Source organism: Tachysurus fulvidraco, chromosome 25, assembly GCF_022655615.1.
Source record: "Tachysurus fulvidraco isolate hzauxx_2018 chromosome 25, HZAU_PFXX_2.0, whole genome shotgun sequence".
NCBI lineage: Eukaryota > Metazoa > Chordata > Actinopteri > Siluriformes > Bagridae > Tachysurus > Tachysurus fulvidraco.
Genome location: NC_062542.1, coordinates 15,491,928 through 15,510,572, shown reverse-complemented (window position 1 = coordinate 15,510,572; position 18,645 = coordinate 15,491,928). Strand labels below are relative to the sequence as shown.

Here is an 18,645-nt window from a genome sequence, read left to right as displayed (position 1 = left end):
CAGCCAGAGAAATGAACAGGGACGTAACGCTGCAGTGCGCTCGCTTTATTAAAATACCCGTGCGTAAGAGCAGCCAGGAACGACTCTGAGATTCCCTCAGCATCACAGCACCACTTCAAATTAATATCTAACTATCCAAATATAAAGCAAATATTCTCTTTATACATTTATTTATATCTTAACTTATTTATATTTATTTAGTTACACTTTTTAATGCTTTTTTATTACATTTGCTGAAGCCATTTATTCCTTTTTAAGCAGTTCTTTAGATGGTTAGTGAAGAACACAGACAGTTAGACCAACACAATAAAAGGCACAATAAGAGTTTTATGATTTTTTTTTTAACATAGTTAATGTTACACTGAATTTTTGGGACCCAGAGAAGAACTCTTTAACTTTTTTTTTATATAATGTATATAAACTTTTTTAACTCTCGAGGTCTATCCATACAGAAAATCACATTTTTCTAACTGATTTTTTTTTTTTTTGTGGCACTTTTATTTTATCTAACGTTTTGTTTTTTGTTTTTTTTTAAATATCTTTGTGCTTATTTATTGATTGCTTTTCTTACTAGATAAAGAATTCTGGAACTATTGGCACCCTTGATGAAAATTAATATTTATATATGTAGAATAAAAGCCTCAATCTGGCATCAGAAAGAAGTTCTTCAGATTGAGGATTCAGGACAAAGGGTTTATGTAGAAACCTACAACAGCTGGAGTGTCTGGTGGAGGACTTTTAGGAAGAAGAGAACCTTTGATTAACCCGTTAATCAATCAAGCGTGTAGGGAAAAGCACATGCAATGAGAACTGTCTTGTTTTGAGCTAAAACCTAACACAACATTTTTATTAAACATTTATTTTGGACATTAAATTTTTTGTGGAACGATCAAATATTATTATTATTATTAGTAGTAGTAGTAGTAGTAGTAGTAGTAGTATTTATTTTTACTTTTTTTAAAAAGATATTTATTTTTTTAAGTTCTCTTTTCACGGTGAGAGATTATTCTGAACTAAAATATATGAGGATTCTCTAGAATTTTATTTCTAATTATTTCTATACTGTGATGGACATAACACGTAGTATAACACATAGGTGTGGCTGCTGGATTCAATTCTCGCACCTTGCTCATATCGTCCTAAAATAATGTCTCAGACCATCAGGGCTATGACCAGGTTACTGGAGATCAGTGAGTGAATGAATGAATGAATGAATAATGAAATGAGTTAATTAATAAATGAATGAATAAACGAACAAATGAATGAAGAAATAAACAAATGAAGAAATAAAAAATGAATGAATAATTAAACGAATGAATGAATAAACGAATGAATGAATGAACGAACGAATGAATTAACAAATGAATAAATAAATAAACGAATGAATGAATAAACGAACGAACGAATGAATCTGGAGTCTCCATTCTTTTACCACGTATATTTTATGTGTTATTGAAGGGTGCCATTACTTCTGGCGCTGATTGCATCCTGTAGGCAGTATGTTGCTGTGTGGTTGTGAGGATGCACAATAACAGAATAGGTCACATAACAACACTGTGTGGGATTGGATTGGCACAGATCCTGGACCTGCTGGAACTTCTGCACAGGATACAAACTGAGATGCGCTGAACGCAGCCGAAACATTTGTCTTTATTAGAATTCGAAGGTTTACGTCTTTATTTAGTGTTTATTGCGTGTCTGTGTGAAACGCACGGTGTCTCGTGCTGCTGGATGTCCGGGTCAGTGCACGTTGTCAGTATGTGTACTGAATGTTACGCACGTGGCTCAGTACTTTATATTCAGTATCAGTACTCCTGTCATTGGCTAGCAGGGTCTCGAGACCTTGTTGTGACGCCTGCCTATATAACGGGGCTCGTGCCACCGGGACTGCGTGTCCGCGCGCGCCCCACCCAGATCTGCATGGACGCTTCATTTCCGCGTCTCCAGAGAGCGCGCGCAGGACATCAGGCTTTAACCGGAGCATCATTTTCCTCCTCCTCCGGTGAGTCTCTCAAAACATCACTGGAGTTTTTATAAAGTCAAACCTGCCATTAAACCTTTTATGCAGTGTTTTTAATCTCTAATATTTTTTATTACGTTTTAATATATATATATATTTTAAATTTTTATTTTATTTATTTATTTTTTTTATTATGATAAGTTAAATGTCTGATTGCTACTTAGGGAAATATATTAATGTCTAAAATAAACATTACCAATGTATACATGCCATAGAGACAACTGGGTTGCCAGATTGAGGAGATTGTATTCAGTATTAAAGAGTAGTTTAGGTGAATTATCTGTAAATTGTTTGTGAGAAATGGAACCGAATTTCCTCCACCACGTACTTCTGTAGGTTTGTGTTTTGATGTCACTAACAGTGTAAAATGTACAATGGGGAAAAAACAGCTTTATGTTTTACTTTAAAAGTAGAAATTACTGAGCAAGTTGAAATGTGCAACTTAAAATTCCATTTATGATTTATTTTTATGTTCAATATATAAATGTAGTTTGTCTACTAAAGCACGTTTTGTAATGGACTTTGTATCTAAATGTTATATAATGTAGGAAGACACAATCTGGCAACCCGGCTAGGTTTAAAATGAGTGACCACACCCTGGCTGCTGGAAAACTGTCACACCATCTCATCAAGACATCACATCATCTCTCATATGTATCGATTCATGTGTCCTAATACACTTTCGTACATTTAACGATGATCTTAAAAACGATTGATGGAATAATCTTCAAACTGTTGATATAAGTGTGTGTTTGTGTCTGTGTGTGTGAGCAGATATAACTCTGTATCTCAGTATATCACTGCAAATTCGAGTTACCCCAAAAAGTGAAGAAAAAAAACATCTCCATGTTTCTATACTGCACTTATTCACCAAAAGATCTGACAGGTTCACTGAGAGTTATCTAAAAAGCCTGCTGTCATGGCGAACAGAGGCCCGAGTTACGGCCTGAGCCGGGAGGTGCAGGAGAAAATCGACCAGAAGTACGATCCCGATCTGGAGGCTCGGCTGGTCGACTGGATCGTTGCACAGTGTGGAGGAAATCTGGAAAGACCCCAGCCAGGAAAGCAGAACTTCCAGAAGTGGTTAATGGATGGAACGGTGAGTTATTGCACCGATTGTGTTCTCTCTGAAGATTGTGTTCTTCCGACTCAAAGAATTGGACGTCTCTGTCACTTCCTGTGCTTCAGATCCTTTGCAGGCTCATTAACAGTCTGTACGCACGTGGTAAAGAGCCCATTAAAAAGATCCAGGAGACACAGATGGCCTTTAAGCAGATGGAGAAGATCTCACAGTTCCTCCAGGCAGCTGAGGCGTACGGAGTCATCACCACCGACATCTTTCAGACTGTAGATTTATGGGAAGGTACGGTGATGGATGGCGTTACGCCGACTTAACGTTTTTAGATATATAGATAAGAGATTTAGTTTCAAGAGACCAACTTTCAAGAGTAGGAACACTAGGGTTTTAGATTGAATTGCTTAATTGTATCCACTGTGTGTGTGTGTGTGTGTGTGTGTGTGTGTTAGTTTCCTTGGACTCACCAGTTATCTACACACTAAAAGAGTTTATTAAGGTTTCTTTAGTCAGATAAGGGTTTTAGCAGCCCAACTGGAACCCTGTCTAGCGAGGAAACTATTTATTTTCACTCAAGATTTAAATGACTTTAAGGGTTAAAAGTGTGTCTACGATCCCATTGGACCTCTCTGCCACAGGAAAAGACCTGGCTGCCGTCCAGAGAACTCTGATGGCTCTGGGAAGTGTGGCGCTCACCAAGGATGACGGACATTACCGTGGCAACCGGGACTGGTTCCACAGGTGAGTGAGATCTTTCCAGAACTCTGCTGTTAAACTGTTCCCCATTTGTTCTCACTTGAACCTGCTTCATCTCTGACTTCAGGAAGTCTCAGTCTAACCGGAGGGAATTTTCCGAAGAGCAGCTGCGCGGAGGACAAAACCTGATCAGCCTGCAGATGGGCAGCAACCGCGGGGCATCCCAGGCTGGCATGACGGGGTACGGCATGCACCGCCAGATCATGTAACTAAGAGTGGAGGTGACCTACGACCTGCATCAGACACCCAGAAAACTTTAATCCCTGCAGAGGAGCAACATCTGGTTCAGTCAGTTTCACTAATGGATTGGATAGAGCACTTTTAATACCAGTGTCCTTCATGTATGATATTCATTACGTAACTTATTAGCATGATTACGGTGTCACTTCATTTTTGTTTACTATAATATACGTTTATTACTATCCAGAATTGGTTAGTTTGGTATATTTCTTAATACGTAAAGTATTATTCGGTATACAGTATTATAAAGTATACCTTCCTGTCAGCTTTGTACCACATGTTCTTTGGTCCAAAAAATAAGTTTGTCTTTCCTGTTGGAATTGTGTGTTATTATGCGTCAAAGTTTTGCTGGTGTTTGCTGAAGATGTTTAATAAATTGATATTATATTAACGGACTAATGGACTATCGTTTATTAGCAGTTAGTCGACACACAGGAACAAGAACGGCATGTAAAATAAAATGTAAAAGAAAAAAGAAATTCAGGTACATATATAAAAAGAGAAAAAGAAATGCGCTCATCTGCAGCCATGAAGTCAAACGTCAGCTTGAACTTCTGGGTTCATTCACTTAACATAAATATGCTTTTCTTTTTAAATTAATAGTTTTAAATATAAATAAAAAGATGTTTGTTGATGTGGCTTATAGACTGAAAGGGTTAACATTCACTGGAAAGGTGTTATATTGTACTGCGTTATGTTAGATATCTCGTCACTGTGTTATTGTAATATTCATTGACATTTAGCATTGAAGTAGAGATAAATTCCAAAGGCTAAAGCATGCATGAGTGGATTTTAAGTCTTTGCATTTATTAGCGGTAAATTTATAGCAGTGTTTAATGACCTGGCTGTGAGCTTCATGAAACCGGTTTTTCACGGTCACCTTAATGAGACACTTTCATGACACCAAATACTTCAGAACAATACAAAGATCAAATCAAGATGGTTGCTTACATAACGATGATCCCAACATGACTAACAAATTAATAAGCAATTAATAAGCAACTAAATCCATCTGCAGATAAAAGGAACAACTATGTACTGTACCTCTAAAGGTGAGGTGGCTCCTCATGCGTTCCTGGTTGATCATTATCTGAATCATTTATATGCAAAGCAGGAAGTAGATGATTTGTAACACATATCATTTTAATAAATAACCTGCATAACCACTGCATGACCAGATTCCCAAGATCAGCACCGTTTCTGTGAAGACCCGAGACAAGGCTAAAAGATCGGGGCTCTTGATTTGGGACTGTTGGACCTGTGCAGATCATGTCCTTTGCCTGGTGTTTTTTTCTACACCTGTTAGTAGTAGTGGGGATGGTTGTGGTGGTGGTCCATGCTGCAGAGCAGGACTTTTCTGGAAAGAATCCTAGCTGTGTGTGTGGACACCCGGGAATTCCGGGAAACCCGGGACACAACGGGATACCGGGGCGTGACGGCCGGGATGGAGCCAAAGGGGATAGAGGAGATGCAGGTGAGAATCTAGAAAGCTTTTAAATTCCATTCCATCTTCTCTATTACTTCCATTAGCCTTGTGCGGCGTAAATCTCTTAAACTATATAAAAACACCAAACTATATAATGCATATCATATACTATATGGTCTATAAAGCACGATGTTTTGAGTGATGTGCTATGCTCACACGTACGGCGACTTCAATGAGAGCTGTGACGTAAAATGTATTCATTTAATAATGTATGAAATATTTCTGCTTCAGATATTTAATCAACATTTTTGACCAATCAGATTTAATAATTTAGCAAAAACTAAAGTAAGTTTTTTTTTCTATTGAAAGGTGAAATCGGGACATGTGGAGTATCAGGGAAGGACGGACCAAAAGGAGATAAAGGAGAACCTGGTCAAATTTCTCATCCTTGTATTTGTTAGAGATGTTGATGAATGCTGTGTGTTTTAATAGCAAAGGAAATGCTTTGGTTGTGTTTGACAGGTGCGCCAGGTATCGATGGGCTTAAAGGGCGACGTGGTGAGACTGGAGAAAGGGGTCCTCCTGGAAAAATGGGGCCTCAAGGCTTCTCAGGACCGCTTGGTCTTAAAGGGGTAAAGGGAGAGATGGGAATGCTGGGACCAAAGGGTATCAAAGGAGATGTTGGACCAGAGGGACCTGTGGGTCCTCAGGGAATTATAGGGTACCAGGGGGAGAAAGGTTCTCCAGGCCCTATCGGACCTCCGGGACGACAAGGCCCTAAGGGTGAACTCGGACCTCCTGGGCACAAGGGCAGCCTCGGTCACCGTGGTGAAAGGGGGTCAAAAGGTGAGACTGGAGAAAAAGGACCTAAAGGAGACATGCCTGAAATCCCCAAAAGTGCCTTTTCTGTTGGTCTGACCGCACAAAGCAAGCTGCCTGCGAGCAATGTTCCTATCCGATTTGACAAAGTCATCTACAACCGTCAGAATCACTACAACACCATGAGCGGTCGCTTCACCTGTGCATTCACAGGAACTTATTACTTCACCTACCACATCACGGTGTTCTCAAGAAATGTCCGAGTGGCACTAATGAAGAACGGTCAAAGCATCATACACACCATGGACAACTACCAGAACAGTGAGGACCAGGCGGCGGGGGGCACCGTGCTTCATCTGGAGGTCGGGGACAAGGTGTGGCTCCAGGTGGTTGGAGATCAGCTCTTTAATGGACTCTATGCAGATGACGACGATGACACGACGTTTTCTGGGTTTATTCTCTTTGCTGAATGACAAACCAAGTGGAGATTTATGTGTATGTATAATGTATAGATTTAATCAGTGAAATGAAACTGGACTTTAAAAGCAATGTTTATTCTTCCTTTAGTGATCCTGAATGTTATTTGTTTCTGAGTCAAGTTTTTACACTTATATGCAAAAACTTTGATTTCTTCCTCCTCCTCCTCCTCCTCCTCCTCCTCTTCTTCTTCTTCGTAGTAGTATTAGTATTATTAGTAGGCAACACCATAAACAAAATCTGCATAATAAATATAATAAACACAATGATTGCATTCTATATTCATTGCTTGTTTTTGTCCTTTTTAAATGAAATAAGTAAAATAGTAATAAAATCACGCCTTATAAGTAATTTAGTGCAAAAATCCTCAGCCAATCACAATGCTCTGTTGGTGAAACGCTCCCCTTTGCGCCGCCTTCTTACTTTAGGTTGCCAGATCGGGTTATAGACCTCACAAGTTTCTAAACGTAAATTCAAACTGAAATGTGATTATTATTTTAAACGATCGATTTAGGGATACACAAAGGCACCGCAGAAATAATCATATAGAGTGTGTGTGTGTGTGTGTGTGTGTGTGTGTGTGTGTGTGTGTGTGTGTGTGTGTGTGTGTGTGTGTGTGTGTGTGTGTGTGTGTGTTTCATACCGTTGAGATAAATTTTGTACTGTTCTTTATTTATTCTGTGAATTTGGAGACACACTGAGGAAACATGAGCATAGAAGAGTTAGAAAACGATTGTTCTGTGGAATGGGGATATTAAAAAATATTGATATAATTGTCATGCGGTGAATTATTATTACCAATTTGGCAACCTCGTCGGCTGTTTCAGCGCGACAAGTGCAGCGACGCTGCCGACACTCACCATCGGAGACGCTTCAACAAGTCGTGAGCGGTCGGAGCTCTCTGCGTCTTTTACTCAAACAACCAAGAACAACCCAGTTTACTTGTATGCGATAGTTTTATTTATTCAGATATGTATTTATTTATACCTACAGTGTTTATATTTAGATTTAAACCTCTAGAGGAAGAGTTTTCTGCGGTCCACTGACTTCAGCACGACTTTACGATTTGTCGGTAAACTCTGAACATGAGGAATCCAGTGGACTTTGGACATTTTTGTGTGGACCAGAGCTGTGTTCAATGTCTGGAGCGCAGCTGAAAAGCACAACAGAAGTATGAGGAAGGTAACATTGGGTCTGGAGTTTGTTTGTTTGTTTGTTTTTTGTTTGTTTGTTTATTTATTTATCTCAGTTGTTTGCTTTCTATTTTACTTCTAGGATGCAATAAAGCGTCCAGTAGATCTAAAGGAAGTAGCTGTAAATTCCCAAAGCTTCACTTTTGTTCATTAACGTGTTGCCTGGAAAGCTGAGGAGGAGGAGGAAGAGGAGGAGGATCTACACTGAGGGGTGCATTGTATGCCCTACTGCCCCCAAACCCCCAGCGGTTGTCATGGTGATGGGTTACTGTGACGCTTGCTGTATTGATTGTACGCAGTAACTGTGCGTGTAGTTAAGAGTTGTTCGTGTAGTCTTTGTGGTTACGTTGTGTATTTGTACTAGATGAATGTGGAATGTTCTTGTGATTGTGTTGTTTACTGTAATAATGGTTGTACTTGTTTTTGTTTTCTGTGATGGTTGATGTGTAATTAAGGGCTAATTGTGAGTGATGTATAGTGATGATGGTTGTAGTGATTGTTGTTGTCTATTGTTTTGTTTTTATAGTAAATGTTGTAATGTGATTTGGTTTTGTGTTGGTTGTATAGTGATAGTTTGTTGTATTATAATGGTTTGTTGTTTATTGATGGCTGTGTAGTGATGCTTTGTTGTTGTTGATTGTTGTATAGTTATAGTTTGTTGTGTTGATTGTTGTGTTGTAGTGATGGTTGTATAGTTATAGTTTGTTGTGTTGATGGTTGTATAGTTATAGTTTGTTGTTGTTGATTGTTGTGTTGTAGTGATGATTGTTGTTGATTGTTGTATAGTGATGGTTTGTGTTGATTGTTGTGTTGAAATGATGCTTTGTTGTATTGATGGTTGTATAGTGATGGTTTGTTGTGTTGTAATGATGCTTTGTTGTATTGATGGTTGTATAGTGATATTTTGTTGTTGTGTTGTTTGTTGTATAGTGATTCTTTGTTGTTGTGTTGATTGTTGTGTTGTAGTGATGGTTGTTGTTGATTTTTGTATAGTGATAGTTTGTTGTTGTGTTGATTGTTGTGTTGTTGTTATGTTCTATAGTGATTGTTTGTTTTATTGATGGTTGTATAGTTACAGTATGTTGTTGTGTTGACTGTTGTGTTGTAGAGATGCTTTGTTTATTTCGGTATCGTGATTTGGTTCGTTGTTGTGTTGATTGTTGTATAGTTATGCTTTGTTGTGTTGACTGTTTTTTAAGCGTGTCTTGCTTCCATATCCAGTTGAACTGTTGTACAGTAACACAGTTGTGTATTACAGGGTGATTATCGTAGTAATATAATTGTGTAGTTTGTAGTCATTGCTTAGGTCTTTTGTAAATATTTTAGGATCGTAGTTGTTGTGCTGTTTGTGCAGTTGGTGTGTCAGTAACGTGTTGATTACAGAATATGTTGTTCAACAGGTAGAAGTTCTAGTGTAGTGAGTGTTGTAGGAATCTGTGGCTTTAGAGTTGTGTGTAGTGACGTGTTGTGATAATGGATTTCCTCCTTGAGCCTGTTGGCTGGAAAATAATTACTGTAATATTCAGTAGTTCTGAGTTCTGAGTTGTGGTGTTGATACAGTAGGATGTTTTATAGGGGGCAGTGATGAGTTGTGGTGTCGTAGCGATCGCCCTGATTGGATGGATGTGGGTATATGCTGTGTTTCTATTCACTCGGTGGAGTTCTTATTGTGCTCGTCTTGTAGGTGTGTAAATACTCAGGAAATTGTAGCTTTCTAAGGCAACACCGGTAAACATTTCAAAACCTCGGCTATCAGCCTCGGGCCTTCCTGGTTTGTGTGAGATGTTTGTTACAGTGTGAAAGCAGATTATTTTTCGCCCCCGAACGGATCGTCTAAAAGCGTTCAGCATGATGAAATGTAGGCGACATGTGACTAGACTTTGTACTTTTATAATCTACATCCGGCGCGAATGAGAACGAGGAGTGAAGCGCTGCATATCCGACATGTCGATATTAAGACCGAAAGAACAACCATGTGGGAAAAAACTATTCAGTGTTCACATGAACAAGATTATGCATCCTAAAGTTGTTAAAAATACCTTTTATGACTCCAACTAGTCAGGCAACTGACAGCATTTAACACAACATCATCAGGACTGGAATGTCCTCCTTCAAGGTTAAGGCAAAGGGTGTGTGTGTGTGTGTGTGTGTGTGTGTTTAATTCAAACACACACGATGCTGAATTTGATTTCATGCTGCTTGCCTTCTTATTCCAGGCCAAGCTTTCACTCCCTCTTGCTACCGAACCTCCCCAGTTACCACACAGACACGTCCACATTCCTGGAGCTGTTGATCTCTGCAGTTTTTTTTTTTTTTTTTGTTTGTTGACCGAAAGTACAAACTGGTTTGTACGTAAATTCACGTTTCATATTTCCGCCGTGCTCAGAAACGATTATGCAGAAACTAGAACTAAAAGTTTGCACGTTATCGCCACATCTTAATCAATCCGATCTTGAACAATCCCAGTTATATTCAGCATTAAAGGAAATCCCAAACATTTCGTGTGTCGGTATGGCGTCGGGCCAACAAGAGCTTGCAGAACAGCTGGAAACGTACGACGGAAGAAGAACGAACGCTATTTATCCAACACGTCACAGATCTGTTGCGATCTGTTGACTGAAGCCCATCGTCTGTAACCCGCTCCGTGCTGCAAACTGCTGTGGTTTTGAGATGAATAAAAGGCTTATATCGCCTTTGCTGTTACTGGATGAGTAACGCTGATTCATCCCGTCACTTTGTCAGTGATTATTTTCCTTATCGGGCAGCACTCGGCTTATCCAAACCACAAACCCCAAACACATTAAACATGACTCAGGACATCACTTTCCAGATATTCATCCAAATACTTTGCTCTACTTTCTAGTATGAGTAAATACTTAGTCAGGGGAATTGTTCATGGCAGTTTTGTCCCCAGCTAAAGTCCGAACGGGGCCGAACGATGCTGAGGGACTCGCTGTAGTCTGGCGTGTGGTAAGCAAATGCCCGAGGAGTCGGTCGTGTTACCAGGCTTCCCACACCACCAGCAGGGCAGGGCGTATTCCTTTCTTACAATCGCTTTCCTTTTCACCTGCCTAAAAAAAAAGGGAACTGGGTCATAACACGGTACGCAGGGGCCGTCTGTAAACAGGAGTAAATTACACCCTCTTTCACTGCACATTCGTGGCCTTTGTGCTATACGACACACTCTCGCTGAGCTCATACTGAGGTATTTGGTCTGCTGGGAACGTCCGTCACGTCTCGTCTCGTCTCGTCTTCACACAGCCACGTTTGTCCGTACACAGATGTGTATCATTGACAATAAGGGTACTGTTATTAAAGGCCACGTAATCAGGTTAAGTAAGGAACAAGGTTTTAGCAGAGCGCGTTTCCTTTAACATGAACGTTCACTGACGCATTCAGATATCCGGCTAGACATTAAAGCTCCAGACACGCGCCTTAGCGTTATCATCCATCACAATTACTTCATTGTTTTAACAAGCGTGTCCGGTTTTTGTCATTGTATGATATATATTTTTTTCATGTTAAAGTCTTAATAGTCTTAGTGTTTCCTGAATGATGCGGCATTCCAGAGCAACTCGCTCATCTAGGAGCGCTAAAACTGGTATGGTGGGTTATTCTCATGATCCGCGCATAGCCGAGCTGTCAACAAAAAATGTCACCATCACTAGTTATTACCGATAGATGCAGCACCGGTAGTGTTAACACCTTCGTTTTATAACCGAGTGTCTTTTATTCGGTGCTTGACGACACCTTTTATGACACGGGGATTGAGATTAGATCGAGGTTGTCTTGTCTTCAATGGTAATGGATTAAGATTTATGTAGAGAATTTTTTGGTTTGCACGTGTGTGTGTGTTTGAATCCCTCGTCTCTGGGAGTTTAATCTGAGCCTGGCTCCAGTTGGTAGCCGGAGGGGGTTGTTTCTGTCTGAGCTCTTAATTAACTCCACTCCTGCATTTATCATGCGAGTGTCAAGCCAGGAAAATATGAGAGAGAGAGAGAGAGAGAGAGAGAGAGAGAGAGAGAGAGAAATCCATTAAGTGGATGCTGGAAAGAGAGAAGCAGCCCACGTTGGCAGGACTAGGAGGGACTCGGGAGTGGTTTTAATTGCATTCTTTTAAAGCAAAAGTTAAACAAAGGCTAAAATGCCAATACCTTTATCTGACCTTATCATAAGTGCAGGGCTGCAGGTTAGAGACAGTTTGGATTAAAGTTATAGCATTGCAGTTTAGAATGTGCACGAGGAGGCAAATTTGGTCTGGGGTAAAAAAAAAAAATGCCGAGAAGGACATGTGCAAAGAACAAAGCCGACTCGCTCAACATCAGGCCGTAATTCCGCCTTCATCTTGAGGTCATGGCAGGGTTAGAGACCCAGGCTAAGAGCATGTTTGTCTCTTTATTGCACTAATAAGGGACACAACAGGTGGGAGGTAAATCAGATCAGCCTCTTAGTCGGACCCCTGCCCCCTCACTCGGGTGCCTTTTTCTCGGCATATAAACGTAGAGGAAACTACGCAATTTGTTCAATTAATCAAAATGGATTATAGGTTTTTTTTTTGTTTTTTTTTATTGTTTAGTCATGCTCACAGAAACCTTTAATCCAAACGGACTGTCGCACCACCTACTGTACCACGTCTATACCTTTAGACATGCTTTCTAAACACAATGTGGACTCTATACAAATTATTCATTAAGCTCTTAAAGGTGCTCCGTTCGTTTATACACGTCTAAGACTCTCATGCAACAATGACTAGAGACCTGATAGGACACAATATATTAGAGATAAGACAGATACAATAGACTGCGATAAATCAGGATCATCCCATCGGGCGCTGGCAATCATAAGAGATCAAGGGTGATCGTCTCAGCGTATCGCGTCATTAATGATTGCTGCTAGAGGACATTATTCAGTAGTTCTCTTTAGATCAGTTAGATATTAGTTAGATCTTAGATCAGCTTAAAATTTATTGTTTAACCTTTTGCATTTTGGCTTAAAAACAAGTCCCCAATGGGCAGGATCAGCTTTCTCCTTTGTGTAATTAAAGACCGATGTTAATCTCTTGCAGACTCTTCACGCAGATGGAGCCTCAGCTCAAGGCAAGATGTCTTTGGGTTACCCATCAATTGCAAACGGAGCTTCTGTCGATCATCACACCGAGGCTACAGTGACGCTTAGCTGCAGCTCCTTTGAACCGAAGAAGCGGGAGAATTCCGGTGCTCCTGTGAGGCCGGTCCACCCTGAGGCCTGCTGTGAGAAACGTGGGCTCAATGGCACAAACCATTATCAGTGGTCCAACCCTAGTATTGTTGATGCACAAGATATATCGCACCCCACCAAAAACGTACGCATCTTTTCCTTCCAGCGAAAGTGTGGTGGCGCAGGCCCTGAAAAGACACCGCTACGAGGACCTGGTCTCCATTTCATGGGTTCCTTCAAAAAGTTGCGCTCCTCTGTTCTCCAGGGCATCCAGAACAGGGGAGGTGTGACAGTAGACAATCGGGAGAAAGATGAGGAGAGCAATGGTTTCTTTGTAACTAAAAGAAATTTTGGAAGCGGTCAAACCAATGGGAAGGAGATGATAACGGTTAGCAATGGGGTATCTCCAACTGTACCAAGAACATGTGTTTTAGATGTGGAGGATGATGACGAGGAAGATGGCTGTGGCTTACAGAGGAACTCGCACTTCTCGCGGAGTATACGTAGAGCATATGGAGCAGGACGCATCTCCCTGATGGACAACGGAAGAAAGCAGATAGAAAGTCCGAGCGCTGAAGAACCTGCTTCTCGCTCTCGGCCCTGCAGCACCGTGGAATCCATTGAGCCCAATGACATTTTTGACACTGATGTGAACGCCTTGAGTAGACTAAGCAAAAGTGCTGACAACTTGCACGTATACAAAAGCCCTTTCAAACGCAAAGTACCCTCAACTCAGACCCAGAACCTGGAAGATCCAAGCACCAAAAATTTCCAGAGAACATCCAGTGCTTCGTCTGTAGTTATGCAGGATTGTGTATCAAGTCAATGTAGGGGAGTTACAGGGGTGCGGGGAAAGATGCTCAAACTCGTCGGCAGCTTAACAGATCTGTCTGCCAACCGCAAGCCGAACAGCGACCCCACCAGCACGGCTGCCTTGTCGGCTCTCAGCCAGCTCCATGATGAGTATTCCCGCAGGACTCCCTGCGTTCCTGCTAGCGAGCGTCAACGCAGGCCTCCACCGCCCAATACCGGTACTAAAGTTCAGGCTGATGTTCATAACCACTCCCCGCTTATACCCGCAGACGCCGTAGGACACGTTACCGTTAATTCCTCGGATCTTCAGGTTCCTCGGTGTTCCACAGCCACAGCTCAGGTCCCCGGTTCTTTTGTCCAGCTTCCAGTGAGCTCAACTTCGTGTTCAGATATTTCCATCACACACAGCACTGGAAATTGTGGGAATGTAGAAGAAGAGCAAAGTTTGAAAATTGACGTAATTCAGGATGAACAGTGCACCAGTCCAGGACATGAGCAGAGACTGGACAGTATTAAAGTTAACTTAGAGGTAAGACTCTATGACACATGGTGTTAAATACATGCATCAGTCCGCTGATGTTGCCAAATACAAGGCCAGATAATGTTAGAATCAGAATTTACCGGCTATTTTACCTCAGATATGAGACTTTGGAGTATTGAGCATGGATGTTTTGTTTTGTCATCATTTCTGTGAAAACGATTAAATGCTTTAGTGTTCAGGATTGGGAAACTGTGTCAAAATCCAAGCCAGTACAGTTCCAGTGTTTATTGTCAACGATGGCAGTTCTTAATCTCGCTTACGTTACGTCCCCAGTCCTTTTTTCATTGATAAAAGTATCGTAGCCAAATACGGTGTAGGAAGGAAAAAAAGTGATTATAAAAGTGTTATACAACTGCTAAATAAAAAAAATATATATTAATATTAATATTTTTTTTCTTTTAATAAGAGCAAAACCCAACTGTAGGTCTGCGATTTACTTTTTGTTTTAAAAACCGTTAGTCATTTTTTTTTTTTTAGTCTCGTATTTAAAGTACAGTCTTTTCTTCAGAAACGTTAAAGAACGTTAATGACGTTTATCCCTTTAGACATTTATTACCACCAACAGACACAAACGGCCGTCTTATTTCTCGCAGGTTAGTTTTTATAACCTAAATGCTTTTTTTTGCCAGATCTGGCATCCTAAGGTATAGAAAGAGGACAGAATAAAACATCCCCAGTGATGAAAGAGAGATTATTTTTTTTCTATTACTCTCAAGGACATGGATTATATGAGGTCAGTTAAGTGTCATTGATTTTATTATCAGAGTTGATAAGTAGCAGCTGAGACGGATTGTATTCGGTGAAGTACATCGATGGGCCGATTGTAGCTGACGTCAGACACTCGGCTGACCCCTTTGTGCTCGCACGTATTGGCAGAATCATCACAGGACAATTTCAAATCATCCAGAGCGACTTACATTGATCTCATTTATACAGCTGGGCGATTGAGAGTTAAGGGCCTTGCTCAGGGGCCCAGGAGTGGACGCTTAGTGGCCCTTGGGTTCGATCTCATAACTTTCCCGGACAGTGGACCAATACCTTAACCGCTGAGTTATTACTATTCCTAAAGACTGCTATAGTCCTCTCAGTTTTAACCCATGTAGCATGAGCGATATTCATTATTAAGCCAGTGTCCTTATTGGAGGGTTTCTGTCAGGTGTAAACACTTGGAGTTGTGTGTGTCACACACATGGCTCAGCTGTAGTGTCCGTGACAAGTGTTAATGATTACTCGAGGTTTATGATTAGCACTGTTGCTTAAACACAGCTTAGCTCCTAGACCTGAGTCTGGATACTTATCAGCTGGCGAAGGAGTCAAAGTCCAAGAACTGCACCAAACACACACCGACTAGGACACACGCCGGTGTTAGGAACCTGTTCCGTCCCTGATTCTAAGGGAATGGCCCCAAGAGCACAAGCTGCATTGTTTGTTGGTGTTTAGAAGTGTGTGTGTGTGTGTGTGTGTGTGTGTGTGTGTGTGTGTATCACCATGGTGCTGATCCACTGTGTGCCGTTTCAGTGCATCTGGAAGACTCTGGAGAGAGAGAGCGAACATTTAGAGGTAAGCCGGCTTTCCGTCCCTCGGAGGGAAAGATGAAATGGTTTTTAGAATGAAATCAGGAAATGATTTGAGTAAAAACTCGTCCTTTAATGCATGTAGTGTGCTTTAGTACTGTATGTTACACCCTCATTATAAAACACAAACTCTAATGTTTTATTTTCTGTCTCTTCCCTGCTCTTTACACCGTCAGTCTCTAACCGCAGTCCGTCTGCAGTTACTAAGGACTCGGTTTTGTTTCTTTATTTGCTAATCCGGTGAAATCCCGTGACGCTGACAATGAGTTAACGCTCCTGGCTTAGGAAGTTTAACCATCACGTATTTCTGTTCATCACATTTGCATAATCACTTCTGTTATTATCTTAAAGTGTTTCAAGTGCACTGATTTATTCCAGACGCCATCTGGAGCCCCGTCTTTCACAGACGCCGTGAAGGAAAACGATGAAAAATACGGCGACTCTGTGTTTGTTAGTCCTCCTGTCACACCCACCTGTGCCTCAGCGTCGCCCCTGGCGACAGCCCCAACCTCGCCAGCCTCCTCCTGCGACACGCCCCTCGTTTCCGTGCCCAGGAGGAGTACGAACAGAAACAGACCTCGACCGATCTCAGACTACGGACAGCTCGTCTGCAGGAAGTATGCCGTCCCCAAGGAGGAAGTGGAACTCCAGGGTGATGCTCAGGAGGAACGTAACGCTCCTGACGCACACGCCGAGCCGCACAATCGAGAGACCGGCTGTGAGAATGGACACGTGGACAGCAGGAGGAGGAGACCGATCTCTATGATTGGAGGAGTGGATCTGTTCGCATCTCCGGATGAGAAGGAAGACGCCGATTTGCCAACTGTAAGCCTTTCCTTTGTCCATTTTAGCCCTCGATCTTTTAATTAGCGATCAATCCCAAGCTTTCAGCTAGAGAACACTGAAGCCATTAGCACGTTAGAACGTGTTTCAATTAGAACATTTGGGGTTGTGACTTTTTTTGCCATTTATTGTTCATATGTGAACAGAATTCAAAGATGCCCTTGTTTTTGTCACATGTACATTACAGCACAGTAAAAGTATTTCTTTACATATCTCAACTTTGGAGGTTGGGATCAGAGCGCAGGGTCAGACATGATACAGCACCCCTGGAGCAGTGAGGTTTAGGGGCCTTGCTCAACATCCCAGAGCCTTAACCACATGATTATAAACATCACCATATTAAACGCTGTAGGAAAAAAGATCGCTAGAACATGAGCTGGCTCGCTAATGGACCTCTTCTTCTTATCGCTTCTGCATGACTAATTAAGAAAATATTAACATTTAAGCATATTAAAAGCTAGCTAGCTTATCTGAACAGGAATTGTAATGTTTATCATTATACTTTGTCATCAAAACAACCACTTCAGGAAAGTTCCTGTGAGCTGAGCATTAAAATTCCTGCTAACGTCACATCGGTATTTTTAACCACATCGAATATTATTTATTCAAACTAGCTCATATTATCAACTAAACCGCAAGCGAAGGTGGTGTTTATTTCTAGAGGCCGTGCTCCTGGACCCTCTGACCGAGTGTCAGGTGTCACGTTCGATTAAAGCCCGATCTTCTCATTCGAAAACGACGTCCACAGAAAGGTAAAAACACGTCTGAAGAAATGACCGATATGAAAAAAAAACTCTGATCAGATGCGATGATTAAGGAGAGAATGCAGTAGTGACGTCTCCTCGTTCACCGTACAGTACGTCGTCCCACTGCGGGTCATCCAGTTAAAGATTCCTCGAGGTTCAACCATGCATTCAGGACTCTGAGTGTCGGTCTGAGTCATAATTGGCACAGAGAAAAGCGGTCGAGAACAAAAAAACAACATAACGTCCCACTCTCACTTTCTCATCCCACAAGCTCAGACACATCCAGACGTTTCTGTGGGTTTTAAACCACCTCACTAAACAACTCCTGCTTAAAGTCGAACTCTATCTGGATTGTCTCTAGTCTACATGTGACGACTTTTTGCCGTACTGAGAAAAGAACGTAAACAGCAACAGAGTCAGGTCACCGAGTCAGGTCACCGAGTCAGGTCACCGAGTCAGGTCACCGAGTCAGATCACCGAGTCAGATCCGACACAACAGCCGATGTGCACTCAGAGATACGACAGGATGAGACCGGATGAGAAAAATCTTCACTTCCAGACGCTTCACTGGGTCCTTGTTTTTTATATAAACACTGACAAATTCTTAACATTCTTAAGAGGACGGATTTACAGACACTTTCCTGTTGGAACGATATTGTGAACTTCAGAAAACTTTATTTGTTGATTTTGTAACTGAATCTGAGCATTTACTCGGTGAGGTAAAGAAAACATTTCAAAAAATCGGGTTTCCTTTACAGACGCTTTAGAACCGGATGGAAACCTGAAACGGAAAAATCGAACGAGAAATTTTATTTCTAGAGAAATCTGGAGGCTTTTTTTTTTTTCCTCCAAAGATAATGTACATCATCTATATTATTAGTTTAGTGCCACCTACAACAGTGGATTCAGATTCGGCTAACTCAGTG

The 18,645-nt window shown here is 41.3% G+C and overlaps 3 protein-coding genes across 10 annotated transcripts in view; all 3 read left to right on the top strand.

Annotated features, from left to right (window-relative positions):
- The first annotated feature begins 1,556 nt into the window (after nucleotides 1–1,556).
- Nucleotides 1,557–4,487, top strand: tagln3b (transgelin 3b). Of its 3 annotated transcripts, none has more exons than XM_027170686.2 (5): nucleotides 1,557–2,002; nucleotides 2,951–3,119; nucleotides 3,209–3,383; nucleotides 3,734–3,836; nucleotides 3,919–4,487. In XM_027170686.2, exons 1-5 carry the CDS (start codon nucleotides 1,770–1,772, stop codon nucleotides 4,058–4,060), a joined length of 822 nt encoding a protein of 273 aa, XP_027026487.2. In that variant the 5' UTR covers nucleotides 1,557–1,769; the 3' UTR covers nucleotides 4,061–4,487. The 3 variants fall into 3 exon arrangements, with proteins under 3 accessions (XP_027026487.2, XP_027026495.2, XP_027026503.2); XM_027170694.2 differs by having other exon boundaries at nucleotides 1,868–2,002; nucleotides 2,898–3,119; XM_027170702.2 differs by having other exon boundaries at nucleotides 1,890–2,002; nucleotides 2,907–3,119.
- Nucleotides 4,488–5,251: 764 nt separating this feature from the next.
- On the top strand, nucleotides 5,252–7,089 carry c1qtnf9 (C1q and TNF related 9). Its single transcript, XM_027176217.2, has 3 exons — nucleotides 5,252–5,565; nucleotides 5,887–5,949; nucleotides 6,040–7,089. Exons 1-3 carry the CDS (start codon nucleotides 5,361–5,363, stop codon nucleotides 6,807–6,809), a joined length of 1,038 nt encoding a protein of 345 aa, XP_027032018.1. The 5' UTR covers nucleotides 5,252–5,360; the 3' UTR covers nucleotides 6,810–7,089.
- A 574-nt stretch (nucleotides 7,090–7,663) lies between these two features.
- Nucleotides 7,664–18,645, top strand: part of spata13 (spermatogenesis associated 13) — a 20,889-nt gene continuing 9,907 nt past the window's right edge. The window contains exons 1-5 of one of the 6 annotated variants that reach the window (XM_047808564.1): nucleotides 7,664–7,995; nucleotides 8,089–8,263; nucleotides 13,072–14,544; nucleotides 16,075–16,116; nucleotides 16,509–16,955. In XM_047808564.1, coding sequence (XP_047664520.1) covers nucleotides 8,261–8,263; nucleotides 13,072–14,544; nucleotides 16,075–16,116; nucleotides 16,509–16,955 — 1,965 coding nt within the window. In that variant the 5' untranslated portion in view covers nucleotides 7,664–7,995; nucleotides 8,089–8,260. Of the gene's footprint in view, nucleotides 7,996–8,088; nucleotides 8,311–13,071; nucleotides 14,545–16,074; nucleotides 16,117–16,508; nucleotides 16,956–18,645 lie in introns of all 6 variants that reach the window. The other 5 variants (XM_047808566.1, XM_047808567.1, XM_047808568.1 and 2 more) reach the window with 5 other exon arrangements.

Excerpts from the sequence above, each read along its gene's own strand:
- c1qtnf9 (XM_027176217.2), top strand. The coding sequence starts at position 5,361 with ATGTCCTTTGCCTGGTGTTTTTTTCTACACCTGTTAGTAGTAGTGGGG. Across the intron at positions 5,566-5,886 it reads AGGGGATAGAGGAGATGCAG|GTGAAATCGGGACATGTGGA; the intron begins GTGAGAATCTAG and ends TTCTATTGAAAG. Across the intron at positions 5,950-6,039 it reads AGGAGATAAAGGAGAACCTG|GTGCGCCAGGTATCGATGGG; the intron begins GTCAAATTTCTC and ends TGTGTTTGACAG.
- tagln3b (XM_027170686.2), top strand. The coding sequence starts at position 1,770 with ATGTTACGCACGTGGCTCAGTACTTTATATTCAGTATCAGTACTCCTG. Across the intron at positions 2,003-2,950 it reads ATCATTTTCCTCCTCCTCCG|AGGCCCGAGTTACGGCCTGA; the intron begins GTGAGTCTCTCA and ends CATGGCGAACAG. Across the intron at positions 3,837-3,918 it reads AACCGGGACTGGTTCCACAG|GAAGTCTCAGTCTAACCGGA; the intron begins GTGAGTGAGATC and ends CTCTGACTTCAG.